Source organism: Natrix helvetica (assembly GCF_964273705.1).
Source record: "Natrix helvetica genome assembly, chromosome: 4".
Lineage (NCBI taxonomy): Eukaryota > Metazoa > Chordata > Lepidosauria > Squamata > Natricidae > Natrix > Natrix helvetica.
The window spans coordinates 160,614,936-160,629,730 of NC_138550.1; the positions used below are offsets into that span (position 1 = coordinate 160,614,936).

Sequence of the window (14,795 nt, forward strand, 5' to 3'; positions counted from 1 at the left end):
AACAGCAGCCCTACTAATATTAAATGAAAGTCTAATTAATAAACAATAAGAGAGATAAGTTTTTTAAAAAAACCAAAGATTTCCTATTAATAGTTAGCAGGTCAGTAACAAACAATTCAATCAAGCAATAAGACCATGGGAATCTAGCTTAAATTTTATTACAATTAATTCACGTTGCTGTTTTGACTGGTTAATCTAACTGATTAGAAATGTTTATCAACTGTCAAATCGATCTAGAAACATCTGATTTGATGCATGGAGTAGATCTGATTCAATGAGGTGGATCTGATTAAATCCTCTTCAAGTCAAACCTTCAAAACAAGCTTAATGTAGCCTTCTTAAATAGTTTGTTACAAGCCACCGAGAATAAATGGCTTTCAATTTAATGGAAACACATCAAGTCTAGCCCAGGTCTTGATTAGTTCCAATTATAATAGATTACGGTTAAAAATTCTTCCCTTTACACTTTCCAAATTAGCTACTCTTAGCAGGAAGCAGGTAAGGAGGACATTAGCAGATCGAGTCACTTTAGCCATTTAAAGTAAATTCTAATTATTTAAAGCAATTAAATTAGCAGTTAAGGTCACAAAAGCGGTGGATGGCATTTTGAACTTCAATTAGTTCAAGCTTGAAATGCCCCCCCAAACAGATATTTCTAGTTTAAAACATACTTTTAACCTTGCTGGAAGCATTTAGATCACAGATATCAAACTTGCAGCGTCACATTGGTGTCACGTGACCTATGGTGACGTTTATTCCCTTTGCGGAGCTGGAGTGGGTGTGGCCTGCACGTGACACATACCGCCTATGGGCTGCCAGTTTGACAATCCTGACTTGGATTATATTCCAAGCCATTTGAGGTAATTGTATTATGGTACAAGCAGGGTTTGGAGGCTGATATGGATTACTTTAAGATCTGTTATTATTTATAATAATATATAAACTAATAATATTATATCTATTATCTTTCCGGTTGAAAGATAATTATCTATTACCTTTCAACCAGAATAGATCATTATAAATAAATCTATAAATATAAATCTATTATCTAATCTTTGAACCAGATGTCCAGGCCGGGTTTGGCATTTTTGTCTACCTTTTGAGTCCTTACCAAGGAGCTGGGCTAGGCAAAACTGGATGCTTAACGGTGTTACAGATGTCATCTTGGGATGGAAGCTGTTCCAAGTAAAGTCGCCTTCTGCAATTGACTGATGGCGAATTTGTCAATGCCTCTGGTGTTCAAGAGGTGCTTCGGTTGTTTTGGGATTGCACCCAAGGCCCCTATGACTATTGGTACCACCCTTGCTTGCCCTTGCCACAGTCGTTCTATTTCTATTTGTAGGTCTTTGCATTTTGCTATGTTCTCCAATTCTTTCTCTTCCGTACTGCTGTCTCCAGGCACTGCCACATTCACTATCCAGGCTTTTTTGTCTTTCTTATCGACAACTGTTAAGTCTGGGGTGTTATGTGGCAGGTGCCTGTTGTTGTTGTTATGGTTCATTGCACAGTCAGCCAGATGTTTAGACTGCATTTGGTATTTTTGTCCATCTTTTAACTCCTTCCCAAGAACCAGATGTTGATGTTTGAAGGAATTAAAGATGTTATCACAGGATGTCAGCTGTTCCAAGCACAGCTGCCTTTTGCAACTGACTGGTGTTGATTTTGTCATGCCAATGGCATTCAAGTGATACTCCAGTTGTTTTGGGATTGTATCTAAGGTGCCTATTGCTATTGGTACTATCTTCGTTTTCTTTTGCCATAGTCATCCGACTTCTATTGGGAGATCTTTTTGTATATTTGTGACTTTTTCTTCCCACAATCCTGCAGCTCCTGATCCTGATTGCTCAGCCAACATTCCAGAGTCCTGTAGGCCATTTGTCACCAGAGGTCCAGGAACTTCAGCACCTACTGTAGTCTTTGTTGACCTGGGCAATGACCAATCCAATATGGATTTCTTTAAATTACCACACTTTTTATGGGAGAGACACTCTTCATTTGGATCCTTTGATGAGACTTGCCCAGTATCGCTAAACCTCTGGCGTAGCTCTCATCTTCCTCAGAGCACGTAAGACACACAACCACATCAAGGTAATGCCTCCTTGGTGGATTATTATTAATTAGATTTATATGCCACCTATCTTGCTGTCCAGTGACTCAAATGCACATTGGCCCACTAAAAAGTGAAAAAAAGGATTGAGTTTGATTCTAGGGGATGGTGCTCACCTCCTTTCCTAGCCAAGGGAGCCAGCATTGTCCAAAGACATTTCCATGGTCATGTAGCCACCGTGAGTATACATTGATGTGCACAGAACTCTGTTACCTTCCCACCAAAGTGGTAACTATTTATCCACTTGCATTTGCATGCTTTCAAACTGCTAGGTGGACAGGAGCTGCAGCAAGGGATGGGAACTCATCCTATCGCATGGTCGTTGGGTCTCAAATTGCCAATCTTACAGTTGACAAGCCCAACGTCCTAACCACTAGGTCAACGCACCCCCACTTGCTCACTACTTACTCCATAACACTCCCTCGTGGGGTTTGACCCTCAATAAAGAAGGAATCAAATGTTGCTGGATGTTCAGTCATGTACTCTATATCCACTTTTGCACTCTCATCCCAACTACGGGGAAGATGAGAACTAAAGACCAACACATCTGGAAAACTGCAGATTGGCAAAACTGTCTTGATTGCAACTGCTTGAAATATATGTGATTTTACATTGCTGAACTAATTTTTTTTTTCAAAATTGTAAACGGATTTTTAAATACACACTTATACAATGCAGTTGTTGTGGCCCACCAGAAAGAGGGCGTGGTTTTGCATGCTGCCTGCATCCTGCGGTTGGGACTTCGCTTGTTGCATGGACCAATTGCTGGCATACCATGGATCAGTGGTGGTCCATGGACCAGGGGCTGGAAACTCCTGACCTACACAGCTCAAAGGCTTTATCAATAGAGGTAGTCCTTGATTTATGATAGTTCATTTAAATGTAGGCGCTTGATTGACAGCTCCAGTTGGATTGGCAGTATTGTGGCCCGCCAGCAGCCAGTGGAGCTGGCAGCAGAGTTGGACAGTGAGGAGGTTGGGAGGAACATGGGCCAGTCCTAGAGTCTGGGGAAGACTCGAATGAGGGCTCTGCATCGGAGGCAGAGACGGGGCCAAGGCTGTCTGGCTGTGATCAGGTGCCTACGGAGCTAGACAGCAGTGAGGCAGAGGAACAGCTAGAGCCTGTTCCCAGTGTGCACATGTGCAGAGCGGCCAAAAGAAAAGAACAGCAGAGAAATCAGGGTCGACTTGGGCGTAAAGCCACAGGTGGACGGTGAATGGCCCCTCCCATAGGAAGCGAAAGAGGAGCTAAAGAGGAGTGGGCCTTTGCAGGAAACAATTCATTTGTTCATTCATTTCAGGAGTGTGAAGATCTGTCCATGAATCTCAGAGACTCAGTGCCAAGCCTTTCCTTGCACTGCACTGCGGTTGCTAAATGTTTACATGGCAGCTTTCCAAGCTAGATAAGGTCTGTGGTCATAACTTCACTTTTGAAAGACTGTTTAAGCAGGCCTTTGCTGAATGTGAATGAGAGGAATTCACATTCGTTTAATAAAAGAGATTTTGCCAGGACCAGGCATCTGCTTCGTGCTTTTTGGGGAAGCCTGGGTCAGAACAGCAGTATTGGTAAGCAGCTCAATATTTACCTAACAGCTCGGATGACCATCTTCAGTGTGGGGATAAGGTCTTCCATGAGGAGCTCATTGCTGTATCCCCTGTCTTCCGCCAGGGGGTCCCCTGTCCCAGCATCTGAAATAAGGACCAGATGGATACAGATAAGATAATCCAGATGCAAAAGAGATTAGGACAATGGGAATTAGCTCATACAATATCCAAACCATTTATTCAGGCTGGAATCATTTAACATCATGGATCCTGAACATTCTCCAATTCAAATACCCAGTACAGGTAGTCGGCGACTTATAACAGTTTATTTAGTGACCGTTTGAAGTTATAACAGCACTGGAAAAAGTGGTTTATGACCACTTTTCACATTTATGACCGTCGTAGCAACCCCAGGGTCACATGATTTACCTTCAGATGCTTGACAACTGGTTCACATTTATGACGGTTGCCGTTTCCCGGGGTCAGTGATCCCCTTTTGCGACCTTTTGACAAAAGGTCAATGGGAAAACCAGTTTCGCTTAACAACTGAGTGACTAATTTAACAACTGCAGCGATTCATTTAACAGATGTGGCAAAGAAAGTCGTAAAAGGGGGCAAAACTCACTTAACAAATTTCCCACTTAGCAACATAAATATCGGGGTCAATTGTGGTTGTAAGGCAAGGTAGTAAAAAAAATTAATGTGTTAGATTCAGTGTGCCAAACTATTCTGGGTGCCATCATTTCATTTACATAGAAAAGAAGTTAGTACACTAGAACTTCTGGTCCAGTTGTGAAATTCAATTTTTTTTACTACCAGTTTTGTGGGTGTGGCCTGGTGGACACATGGTGTGGCTTGGTGGGTGTGGCTTGGTGGGCATGGCTTGGTGGGCGTGGCTTGGTGGCCATGACAGGGGAAGGATACTGCAAAATCTCCATTCCCAGCCCACTCTGGGGCCAGCCAGAGGTGGCATTTGCTGGTTCTCCGAACTACTCAAAATCTCCACTACTTGGTTCTCCAGAACCTGTCAGAACCTGCTGGATTTTACCCCTGCTCTGGTCACGAACGCTTCTGTCCACAACCAAATCAGGCTCTGGCCAAAAAATTCACAATTTTTTTCTGCGGCTAATTTCCTCTTCTGTGCCATTTTTTTTTTTTTTTTTTTTTGTAAATGCCAAATTTCCCAAATTGGATTTGAGTCAGGACCAAATTGGGTTGCGACCAAAGTTATGGAACGAATTCTGATCATGACCAGAGGTTGTAATGTATTATGTCCAACTCTGCCCTCCAATTTCCTGGGGAAAAAAATCATCCTGAGGTATTTTTTCCCCCCACCTAATTTCCAGGGTGCTTGAAAGTTTCTTTTTCTGGTGTGTGGGAACTATTTTTATTGTGGAAGAAAGCAATACAATAATACAATACAATACAATAGGAGAGTTGGAAGGGACCTTGGAGGTCTTCTAGTCCAACCCAAAGCAGAAGGTACCGTTCTTGGTCCTGTATGTTTCTCCAATATTTTTGTATACATTCTTCAAACAAAGATGCTTGGCAACAGGTAGGAGCACATTACACACACACAAAAACCCCTTCTCTAGATAATTTAAGCAGCCACCACATTTTTTTCAGAATCATGCGGCTGCTTTGTAAGATGGATAGATCTAAGATCTAGATCTAAGATAGATCTTCCTTCTCTTCTGTCGCTGTGCAGAGACAGCCAGGAACAGATTTACAGTTCAACTACGTGAACCTGGAAATTGGAGCTCATGATGCAAAGAGATTCAAAGGTAAGTGCTTTGTTCATTTTGTACATTTGCACATAAGAGCTTTACACTCTTGAGGCTTCAAGAGTCTCGTTCTCAACAAATCTTCCAATTCAAAGCACTTATCTTTGAGAAACGAAGGGGGCTGCGGGCTAGAAGAAAAGATCCAAGCCCTTGTAGTAGGATAGAAGAAGATAGGATAGGATAGGATAGGATAGGATGGGATGGGATAGGATGGGACGGGACGGGGCAGAGTAGGACAGGGCAGGGCAGGGCAGGGCAGGGCAGGATAGGATACGATAATACTGACTTGCAACCAGTCTGTGTTTATGACGGCTGCAGTGTCCCAGGAATGCCATTTGCAAGCTTCCCAGGCAACTTCCTACAAGCACAGTCCATGGGGAATGCAAAGTTCGCTTAACAACTGTGAGGTTCATTTAACGGTGGCTGTGATTTGCTTAGCAACTATGGCAGAAAAGGTCACAAAATGGACACGCCTCATTTAACAACCACTTTGTTAGCAATGGAATTCTGGTCCGAAATGTGGTTGTTAAGTGTAGTCGTCCGTTTCAATTCAGCTCAGAAGAAAAGTCGGCAAAATAAATAAAGCAGATTAATTAAGTATGCAGGGATTCTAGGCTGATCTCTCTTTTGACTCCGCCTCCTCAGGTTCTGCCACCTGCTCCTGCAAGTACACTCTAAGAAAGTTTACACATACACAGAGAGAGAGAGGGAGAGAGAGAGGGAGGGAGAGAGGGAGGGAGGGAAGGAAGGGAGGGAAGGAAGGGAGGGAAGGAAGGGAAGGAAGGAAGGAAGGAAGGAAGGAAGGAAGGAAGGAAGGAAGGAAGGAAGGAAGGAAGGAAGATGGGATGAAGGAGGGATAGAGAGAAAGAAAGAAAAAAGAAAGAAAGAAAGAAAGAAAGAAAGAAAGAAAGAAAGGAGGGAGGGAGGGACGGACGGACAAAGGAGGGAGAGAGAAAGAAAGAACGAAAGACAGGATGGAGGGAGGGAGGGACAAAGGAGGGAGAGAGAGAGAAAGAAAGAAAAAAGAAAGAAAGAAAGAAAGAAAGAAAGAAAGAAAGAAAGAAAGGAGGGAGGGAGGGACGGACGGACAAAGGAGGGAGAGAGAAAGAAAGAACGAAAGACAGGATGGAGGGAGGGAGGGACAAAGGAGGGAGAGATAGAGAAAGAAAGAAAAAGAAAGAAAGAAAGAAAGGAGGGAGGGAGGGGAGGGAGGGAGGAGAAGAAAGAAAGAAAGACGGAATGGAGGGACAAAGGAGGGAGAGAGAGAAAGAAAAAGAAAGAGAGAGAGAGAGAGAAAGAAAGAAAGAAAGAAAGAAAGAAAGACGGAATGGAGGGACAAAGGAGGGAGAGAGAAAGAAAGAAAAAGAAAGAAAGAAAGAAAGAAAGAAAGAAAGAAAGAAAGAAAGAAAGAAAGAAAGACGGAATGGAGGGACAAAGGAGGGAGAGAGAGAAAGAAAAAGAAAGAAAGAAAGAAAGAAAGAAAGAAAGAAAGAAAGAGTTAGTTTACCTTCTGAGCTTTGCCAGAATGCATAAGCTTTCATTCGGAAGGCTGTGCGCAATCGATCTCGGTTAATCAGGACAACGTTCTTAGACTCCTTGGAAGGACTTTCTTCAATTGCTTCTATATTCAGAGGAGTAAACAGCTTCCCTTTAGGATTGCTACCACGAACCCGATCCAAGAGACCCAGCTTTTGGCTAAAAAAGATAAGAAAAAGGATCAACTTTTTCCCCCCCATCCAGGTGGAGTGAACGTCAGGTGGGTAACAACAGCCAGGGAGGGTCTTCTTTGCTCCATTAAATTGGCCCCTGAAATCTGATGGGGAAAAATGACTGAGTCTATACTTATGCCTGTTATCTTTCACATGCTTGACAAACTAAATAAATAATAAATAAATAAATAAAATAGTCTACTTTTGAGGCACCGTGATAATCAGCAATTCCAGCATCCAGATCTTGGTAAGGAAGACATTTTGGTTTGCGTTATAATTTAGAGAACCTGACTTCCCCTGATCGTGATGCTAAAATACCTCCTGTTTCTTCTCTCTGGCCCTTCAGACCAGTGGTCAGTTCCTACCGGTTCAGACCCGTTCGGCCGAACCGGTAGTGGTTTGGCAGCCTGGGTCACGGGAAATGGCAGCACCCCCGAACCGGTTCTCCGGGTGGCGCCATAGGTGCTTGCCAACTTGTTTTTGCTCCTGCGCATGCACAGAACAATTTTTATTGCACTGTGCTTGCATGCGGAGCGCATCAAGCACATACGCGCACCCCCATGAATAGTCCCTGCCGGAACCCACACCTGCTTCAGACCAAAGAGGAGAAAGGATATGTAAATTTCTCTCCTCCACACCCATTTCTTCTAACAGCTTCTTGATGACTTCTCAGATCTTGAAATGAGAACTTGGCTGTTCTCATTTGCTAAATTCCCCAAGGAAAGGATAAAAAAAAGGCCTCATCTGAGGCCTACAGTGGGAGGAAGACACTCCCTCAGCTGAGCAAAACTCCCATATCTTTCTCTTTTTATCTTCATAGACTCAGTTTCTGCCAGATCCTTCACCTTTCTCTCCCCTTTACCTTGCCTTCATCCCACTATCTTCCTATTTCTTCTAAAGGAGGGGTGTCCAAACTTGGGAACTTTAAGACTTGTGGACTTCAACTCCCAGAATTCTGGGAGTTGAAGTCCACAAGTCTTAAAGTTCCCAAGTTTGGACGCCCCTGTTCTAAAGTCTACAGACTTTAGACAGTCTACAGACAGTCCTCGACCTACGACCACAATTCAGCCCAATATTTCGGTTGCTAAACAAGACCATTGTTAAGTGAATTTTGCCCAAAGTTTCTTGCCACCATTGTTAAGGGAATCACTGCAGGTGTCAAGTTCCTTAACATGGTCGTTAAGTGAATCTGGCTTCCCTATTGACTTTGCTTATCGGAAGATCTCAAAGGGGAATCGCATGACCCCAGGGCCCTGCAACCGTCATAAATAGGAGCCAGTTGCCAAGCATCGGGATTTTGATCGTGTGACCAAGGAGATGCTGCAATGGTTGTAAATGAGAAAAAACGGTCATAATGTTGTGGCCCGCCAGCAGCCAGCGGAGCAGGTGGCAGACTCAGAAAGTGAGGAGGTTGGGGAGGAACATGGCCCAGTCCTGGAGTCTGGGGAAGGCTCTGACGAGGGCTCTATATCGGAGGCAGAGATGGGGTCAGGGCCATATGCCAGTTTTCAGCTGCCTTCGGAGTCGTATATCAGTGAGGCAGAAGAACAGCTGGAGCCTGTTCCCAGTGTGCTCATGGGCAGAGCTGTCAGGAGAAGGGAACAGCTAAGGAACAAGGGCCGATTCGGGAGTAAAGGCACCAATAGACGTGAATGGCTCCTCCCATAGGGAATAAAGAGGAGCACAAGGGGAGTGGAGTCTGCAGGAGACAATTCATTCATTTAATTAAGGTGAAGATCTGTTCCTGACTTCTTCCCAGGTATTGCCTGCTACAGCGTGGCATTTGGAAGATATCGGCCTGGCAGCTCTCCAAGCCTGACAAAGGTCTGTAATTGTGAAATCTCATGAAAGACTGTTGGCCGGGACTTTGCTGGAGAGGAATTTACTTTAAACTAAATAAAAGAGGTTTTATCGAGACGAGGAGTCTGCTTCATGATCTTGGGAGGCCTAGGTCAGAACACATAAGTCCCTTTTTGCAGTGTCAAATGGTAACTAAGTAAATGGTTGTAAGTCAAGGACCAACTGTATTGTGTTCTACCGATACAATACAATACAATATAATAGTAGAGTTGGAAGGGACCTTGGAGGTCTTCTAGTCCAACCCCCTGCCTAGGCAGGAAACCCTGTACCATTTCAGACAGATGGCTATCCAACATCTTCTTAAAGACTTCCAGTGTTGGAGCATTCACAACTTCTGGAGGCAAGCTGTTCCACTGATTAATTGTTCTCACTGTCAGGAAGTTTCTCCTCAGTTCTAAGTTGCTTCTCTCCTTGATTAGTTTCCACCCATTGCTTCTTGTTCTACCCTCAGGTGCTTTGGAGAATAGTTTGACTCCCTCTTCTTTGTGGCAAACCCTGAGATATTGGAACACTGCTATCATGTCTCCCCTAGTCCTTCTTTCTCTTAAGCTAAACATACCCAGTTCCTGCAACCGTTCTTCATATGTTTTAGTCTCCAGTCCCCTAATCATCTTTGTTGCTCTTCTCTGCACTCTTTCTAGAGTCTCCACATCTTTTTTACATCGTGATGACCAGAACTGAATGCAGTATTCCAAGTGTGGCCTTACCAAGGCATTATAAAGTGGTATTAACACTTCACGTCTGCCTTAAAATTTGTAAATGCTGTCTCTTAAGCGTCGCTTCCCCCAACCTCCATAACTCATCTGAAGGAAGCCACCTTAGAAAAGCATGCTCTACTAAAAGGAACACCAAGATCCGAAGTACATACCTGGTTCCATCCACTTGCTCTTTCCTTTGGGAAGATGGAAACAGAAAGAAAAAAGTGAGAACAAAACAATGGGGGGGAAATTAGCGTTATTGGTTTTGACACCTGGAGCTACATTTCATATCATATTTAACCCAGTTACAGGATTAAAAAATGAGGTACGTTTCAATGATACGTTCCAGTTTGTATTAATCCAATAATTTTACTTTGCACAATAGGCTGAGATACAATAAGCAAAATGAGGTTAAAACTAACCAAGCTGTTACAAAATACCAATGCTACATGGTTTCATTAAGCCTGTTGTGCAAAGTCTGCCAATAAGGATTCTACTCACACATTTTTTTTCTACTCTTTTCTGGGAACTTAAATCCACAATTGAGCCCAATATTTATTTTGCTAAGTGAGAAACTTGTTAAGAGAGTTTTGCCCCACTTTACAGCTTTTCTTACCACTGTTGTTAAGTGAATCGTTTCAGTTTTTATGGTTCTTCAATCATATAAACCCTTAATCCTGCCACCATGGTGTTTGGGCTACATGAGGATCCTCCCAAGGATGTTTTTTTTTCCAAGAGGCAATTGGATGTTCTGGTTTTTCTTTGAAGATGTTTTGCTTCTCATCGGAGAAGCTTCTTCAGCTCTGACTGGATGGTGGGGGAATGGAAGTTGTTATACTCCTTGCAGACACCTGGTCATTTGCCTTCTTTTCATAAACTTCATAAATTCAAAAATGCATGGCACAACATAGGAGAACAAACCCATCAGGACAAGATTCAGCAGTCCATCTGCATTTAAAAGACAAAGGCCGCCCTTTTGAAGACAGCCAAATCCACATTTTGGACAGAGAGGACCGTTGGTTTGAAAGAGGAGTCAAAGAGGCCATCTATGTCAAAACTGAACAGGCCTCTCTCAACAGATGGGAGGGATACGACCTCATCTATCTCCAGTCTACAACACAGTCCTTTCAACAGTTCCAAGAAGGCTCCACACTCAATTGCACTACCACCAGGTGGCCCCCAATGACTCAGATAAACCTCCAGGTGGCCTCAACAACTCTCTAAAAGAATGCAATTGACCAGCTGTCTGCAAGGAGTATAAATCCTTCCATTCCCCATCATCCTGTCAGAGCTGAAGAAGCTTCTTGGATGAGAAATGAAATGTCTTCCACGAAAAACCAGAAAGTCCAGTTGCCTCTTGAAAAAGCACCTTTGAGACAACTTTGACCTGGATGACTGAGAAACTCCATAGACATACAGACTTTAATACAAAATACAAAATACAGAATATCTTCCAAATTGAGGTCCTTCCTACATCTGAACTCCCATAACCCTCAGGTAGCAAGAAGGCCCCGAAGGAGGGGGTCTTCAGGTGATAACAACATTCTTCCCCTACTTTTCCATTACAAAGCTGGTCCTTTCACATGTCCTCCTCTCCAGCTTGGCTTAGACAATCCTTCCAAAGAACTTAAGTTGAGACAGTGAACCAAAAATGTCCCAATGTACAGAACTTACCTGAAATATGGGAATGATACCACAGTCTCGTAAAACCTCCATGTGGCAACAAGATCTATCCTATTAGGATTAGTAGCGTAGTACCTCCACGCAGCCTAGAGAACACAAGAGAAGTATGAGAAATGTAGTCTTTATATGTGTATGTCTAATGAACAAATGTTATGGGGGAAATTTAATCGATTGTCTAAATATTGATAGTATTAATCAACTAAATAGATTGAGCAATGCAAGGAACAAAATCTGGATTGTTACTGATTCTTCGTTCCTGCGTTTGAAGGTTGTTACAATCACCCTTTTCCCGGCCAGCAAAGCAAAATGAAACTTCAGACCACATGGGTGAAAAGTAGGGCAGATAGATATATGATGCGATATATCTGCTGAGTCCAAAGCCTCTTCTGAACTTGGAGCTGTCTAGCTCTGTAGGCACCTGATCACTGAAAGACCCCCTCAGCCTCATCTCTGCCTCCGACGCAGAGCCCTCGTCCGAGCTTTCCCCAGCCTCCAGGACTGGCCCATGCTCCTCCCCAACCTCCTCTGCTGGCCACTGATGGGCCACAACAAATATTTGGCAACTTTTAAGACTTTAAGCCAGCTGAGGAATTCTGGGAGTTGAAGTCCACTAGTCTTAAAGCTGCCAAGTTTGGAAGCCCCTATCCTACATTATGGCTTTCGAAGGCATGGTCATTCTGTATGGTTTCCAATCACGTGTTACAGAAAAGCAGGACTTGCAAACCTGTATGAGTTCAGCTGCTGGTTTCCTTCTTTTTTCAAAGTGCTTTTGGCGATGTTGTTCCTGGACTTTTAGGGCCAGTCCTGAACCCAAAATGCCCTGCAAGGCAAGATGAACAAATCAAAGCTTTTAAATATTTCTTCGTGAAAAGCATAGGATGGGGGCGGGAGTGTGTGTGTGTGTGGGGGGGGGGAATCTCTTCCTCCAACCCCATAACAAAGAGTCAGGATTTGTTCTTTCTCCTTTTTTTTTTCCAGGACAGCAGAAGCTGAACGAGGTCCAATGAAGCCTGGAGAAAGTGAGAGATGAGACTCTGAGTGCTCATAAAAATGATAGCGAGAAGCATATAAGCCACGTGGGACACTTTATCGCCTTCTGCTGTTGTTGGTACTTCCATAGTCAAGAATGCCAATTTCTTCCCGCTGTTCCGCCTTCCCTTTCCTTGGGACTCACCCAGGGGTCGGCAACCTTAAACACTCAAAGAGCCACAAAGTTCCTAAACGGAAGCCCCCCCCCCCTTCAATTCTGGAGCCAACCGGAAGTCCAGTTCCCCCATCATAGAGTTTTCTCCTAGCACGGAGTTCTTTTTCCTCTACCTGTCCTAACCAAAAGCCTTATCAATTGTGGAGCTGACTGGCGACAGGAAGCCGCAGCAGAGGGATGAAAGAGCCACATGCAGCTCTGGAGTTGCAGTTGCTGACCCCTGGACTAACCAGGATCCCTTGGATTCAATATTCCAAATATGCCTCCTACTCACCAAGTGTGGGTGATATTTAACACGCCACCGTTACTTTCCTGTGTTAGGATTTCTAGTTCCTTCTGTTTATGACCCATATCCTGTCTAACGATATGCAGGTTATACTTACATTATGACTGTAATGTAGCTTGCATATTACAGTTGTACGTTATCATGGTGGTAAAACAATTTTACTGGGGGAGAGGGGTTTGCAGCAGTCATAATGCGAACACGATGGTTGTTAAGTGCAAAATCCATGGTTCATTATAGGTAAATCCTTCAATTTACGACCACAACTGAGGGACAAATTTCGATTGCTAACCAAGGCAGTCGTTAAGTGAGTTTTCCACCATTTCATAACCTTCCTTGCCACAGTTGTTTAGGTGAATTACTGCACTTGTTAAGTTGATCTCTTATGTGTCCTTCAGGGCGATGGGAAGAATTTCCTTTTAATAATTATTTTTCGAAAGAGAAGCAAATTTCACTGGCGTTGTCGTTAATACACAGGGCGTTCTCGAATGGTGTCAGTGTGGCCGCAGGATGTGATTTTTGTTTGCTGTTTCATCGCACAAACTCACCAGCAGTCTGCAGTTTCCATGACTTCCCATTAAATCTCACAGCATGATGCTAGGTAAAACCACATCTTCACTGAAGAGAATAGAGCTGGGAGGGACCTTGAAGGTCTTCTAGTCCAGCCCCCTCCTCAAGCAGGAGATCCTATACCAGCGTTGGCAAACCTTTTGGGCACCAAGTGCTGAAATGGGAGCATGTGAGCAGGGGAGTGCCGGAAACCAGAAAAGGAGTTTCCTGGAGTGCACATGCGGGAGTGTTGAAAAACTGGAAGAGCAGTTCCCTGACGTGCATGCGTACACTGGGAAGCTGAGCTTCCAGTTTCTGGTGCGCATGCATGTGCGAAGATCAGCTGGCATGCCGGAAATTGAGCTTCCCGGCGCATGCTACTCTTCTGCTTTCTGGTGCTCCCATGCATGCATAGACCAGCTGGCTGGCACACATGTGTGCATCGGAACCTGGAAGAGCAATAGGCGATAGCTGGCATGCCCGGAGAGATGGCTCTGCGTGCCATTTCAGACAAGCGACTGTCGAGTCTCTTTTTGAAAACTTCGACTTCAGTCCTTTAAGCTCAGTTAACAAATGCCTCACTTAACAATAGAGATGGGGGGGGTTCCCAATTGTGGTCATAAGTCAAGGACTACCTGTATTGAAATGTTTGAGGGCTCCAGAGAGATGGAAAAACACATCACAGAAGCCCACGACACCTTCACAACTTCCAAAATTGTAAAAGAAATTAGGAAGAAATTCTCAAGCAATATTAAAGAAACTGATGCCTTTTTATTTTCAGAGGAAGAAACTTTGTGGAATCGCAAAAAAGATTTCAGGGGAGAAATGCAGACACAGGGAACATACTACCATATGTGGTGGACCTGTCCATCGGCAAAAAAAAGTATTGGATAAGGATTAAAAAAGCGGATTGAAATAGATTTAAAGCCAGGGCGATTTCTATTAGGCGTGTTAACAGGGAAATACGATTTTAAAAAACCCAATACTTAATACTACATGTAATAACAGCGGCTAGAATCGTATATGCTCAAAATTGGAAAAATGGAAATATACCCACAGAGGAAATGGAAATAAAGAAAGCATTAGACTGCGCTGAGATGGACAGGTTGACAATGGGAATTAAAGACAAAGGAGAAACAGAATACTATTTAATTTGGGAAGTATGGTATAAAGATGCAAAGATTCGATAATTAACAATGAAAGCTGATCAACACATTAGAAATTAGAAATAGGTATAATGATAGACAGAAGAAGATATATTGTAAATAATATTATGGTAAGATGTTATAAAAATGTAAAATAAAATATCTAGAATGATAATTATTTAGAGATTTGTGTTAGAAATATGGAAACAATAGTTCTGAACATAATACT

At 43.3% G+C, this 14,795-nt stretch overlaps 1 protein-coding gene across 1 annotated transcript in view; it reads right to left on the reverse strand.

The window, feature by feature from the left end:
* KCNQ3 (potassium voltage-gated channel subfamily Q member 3) overlaps positions 1 to 14,795 on the reverse strand; it is a 206,388-nt gene that overhangs the window by 7,015 nt on the left and 184,578 nt on the right. The window contains exons 7-11 of the mRNA XM_081949866.1: positions 12,110 to 12,205; positions 11,377 to 11,471; positions 9,873 to 9,896; positions 6,943 to 7,130; positions 3,693 to 3,795 (exon numbers count right to left, since the gene is read on the reverse strand). Of these exons, the coding sequence (XP_081805992.1) occupies positions 3,693 to 3,795; positions 6,943 to 7,130; positions 9,873 to 9,896; positions 11,377 to 11,471; positions 12,110 to 12,205 (506 nt within the window). The remainder of the gene's footprint in view (positions 1 to 3,692; positions 3,796 to 6,942; positions 7,131 to 9,872; positions 9,897 to 11,376; positions 11,472 to 12,109; positions 12,206 to 14,795) is intronic.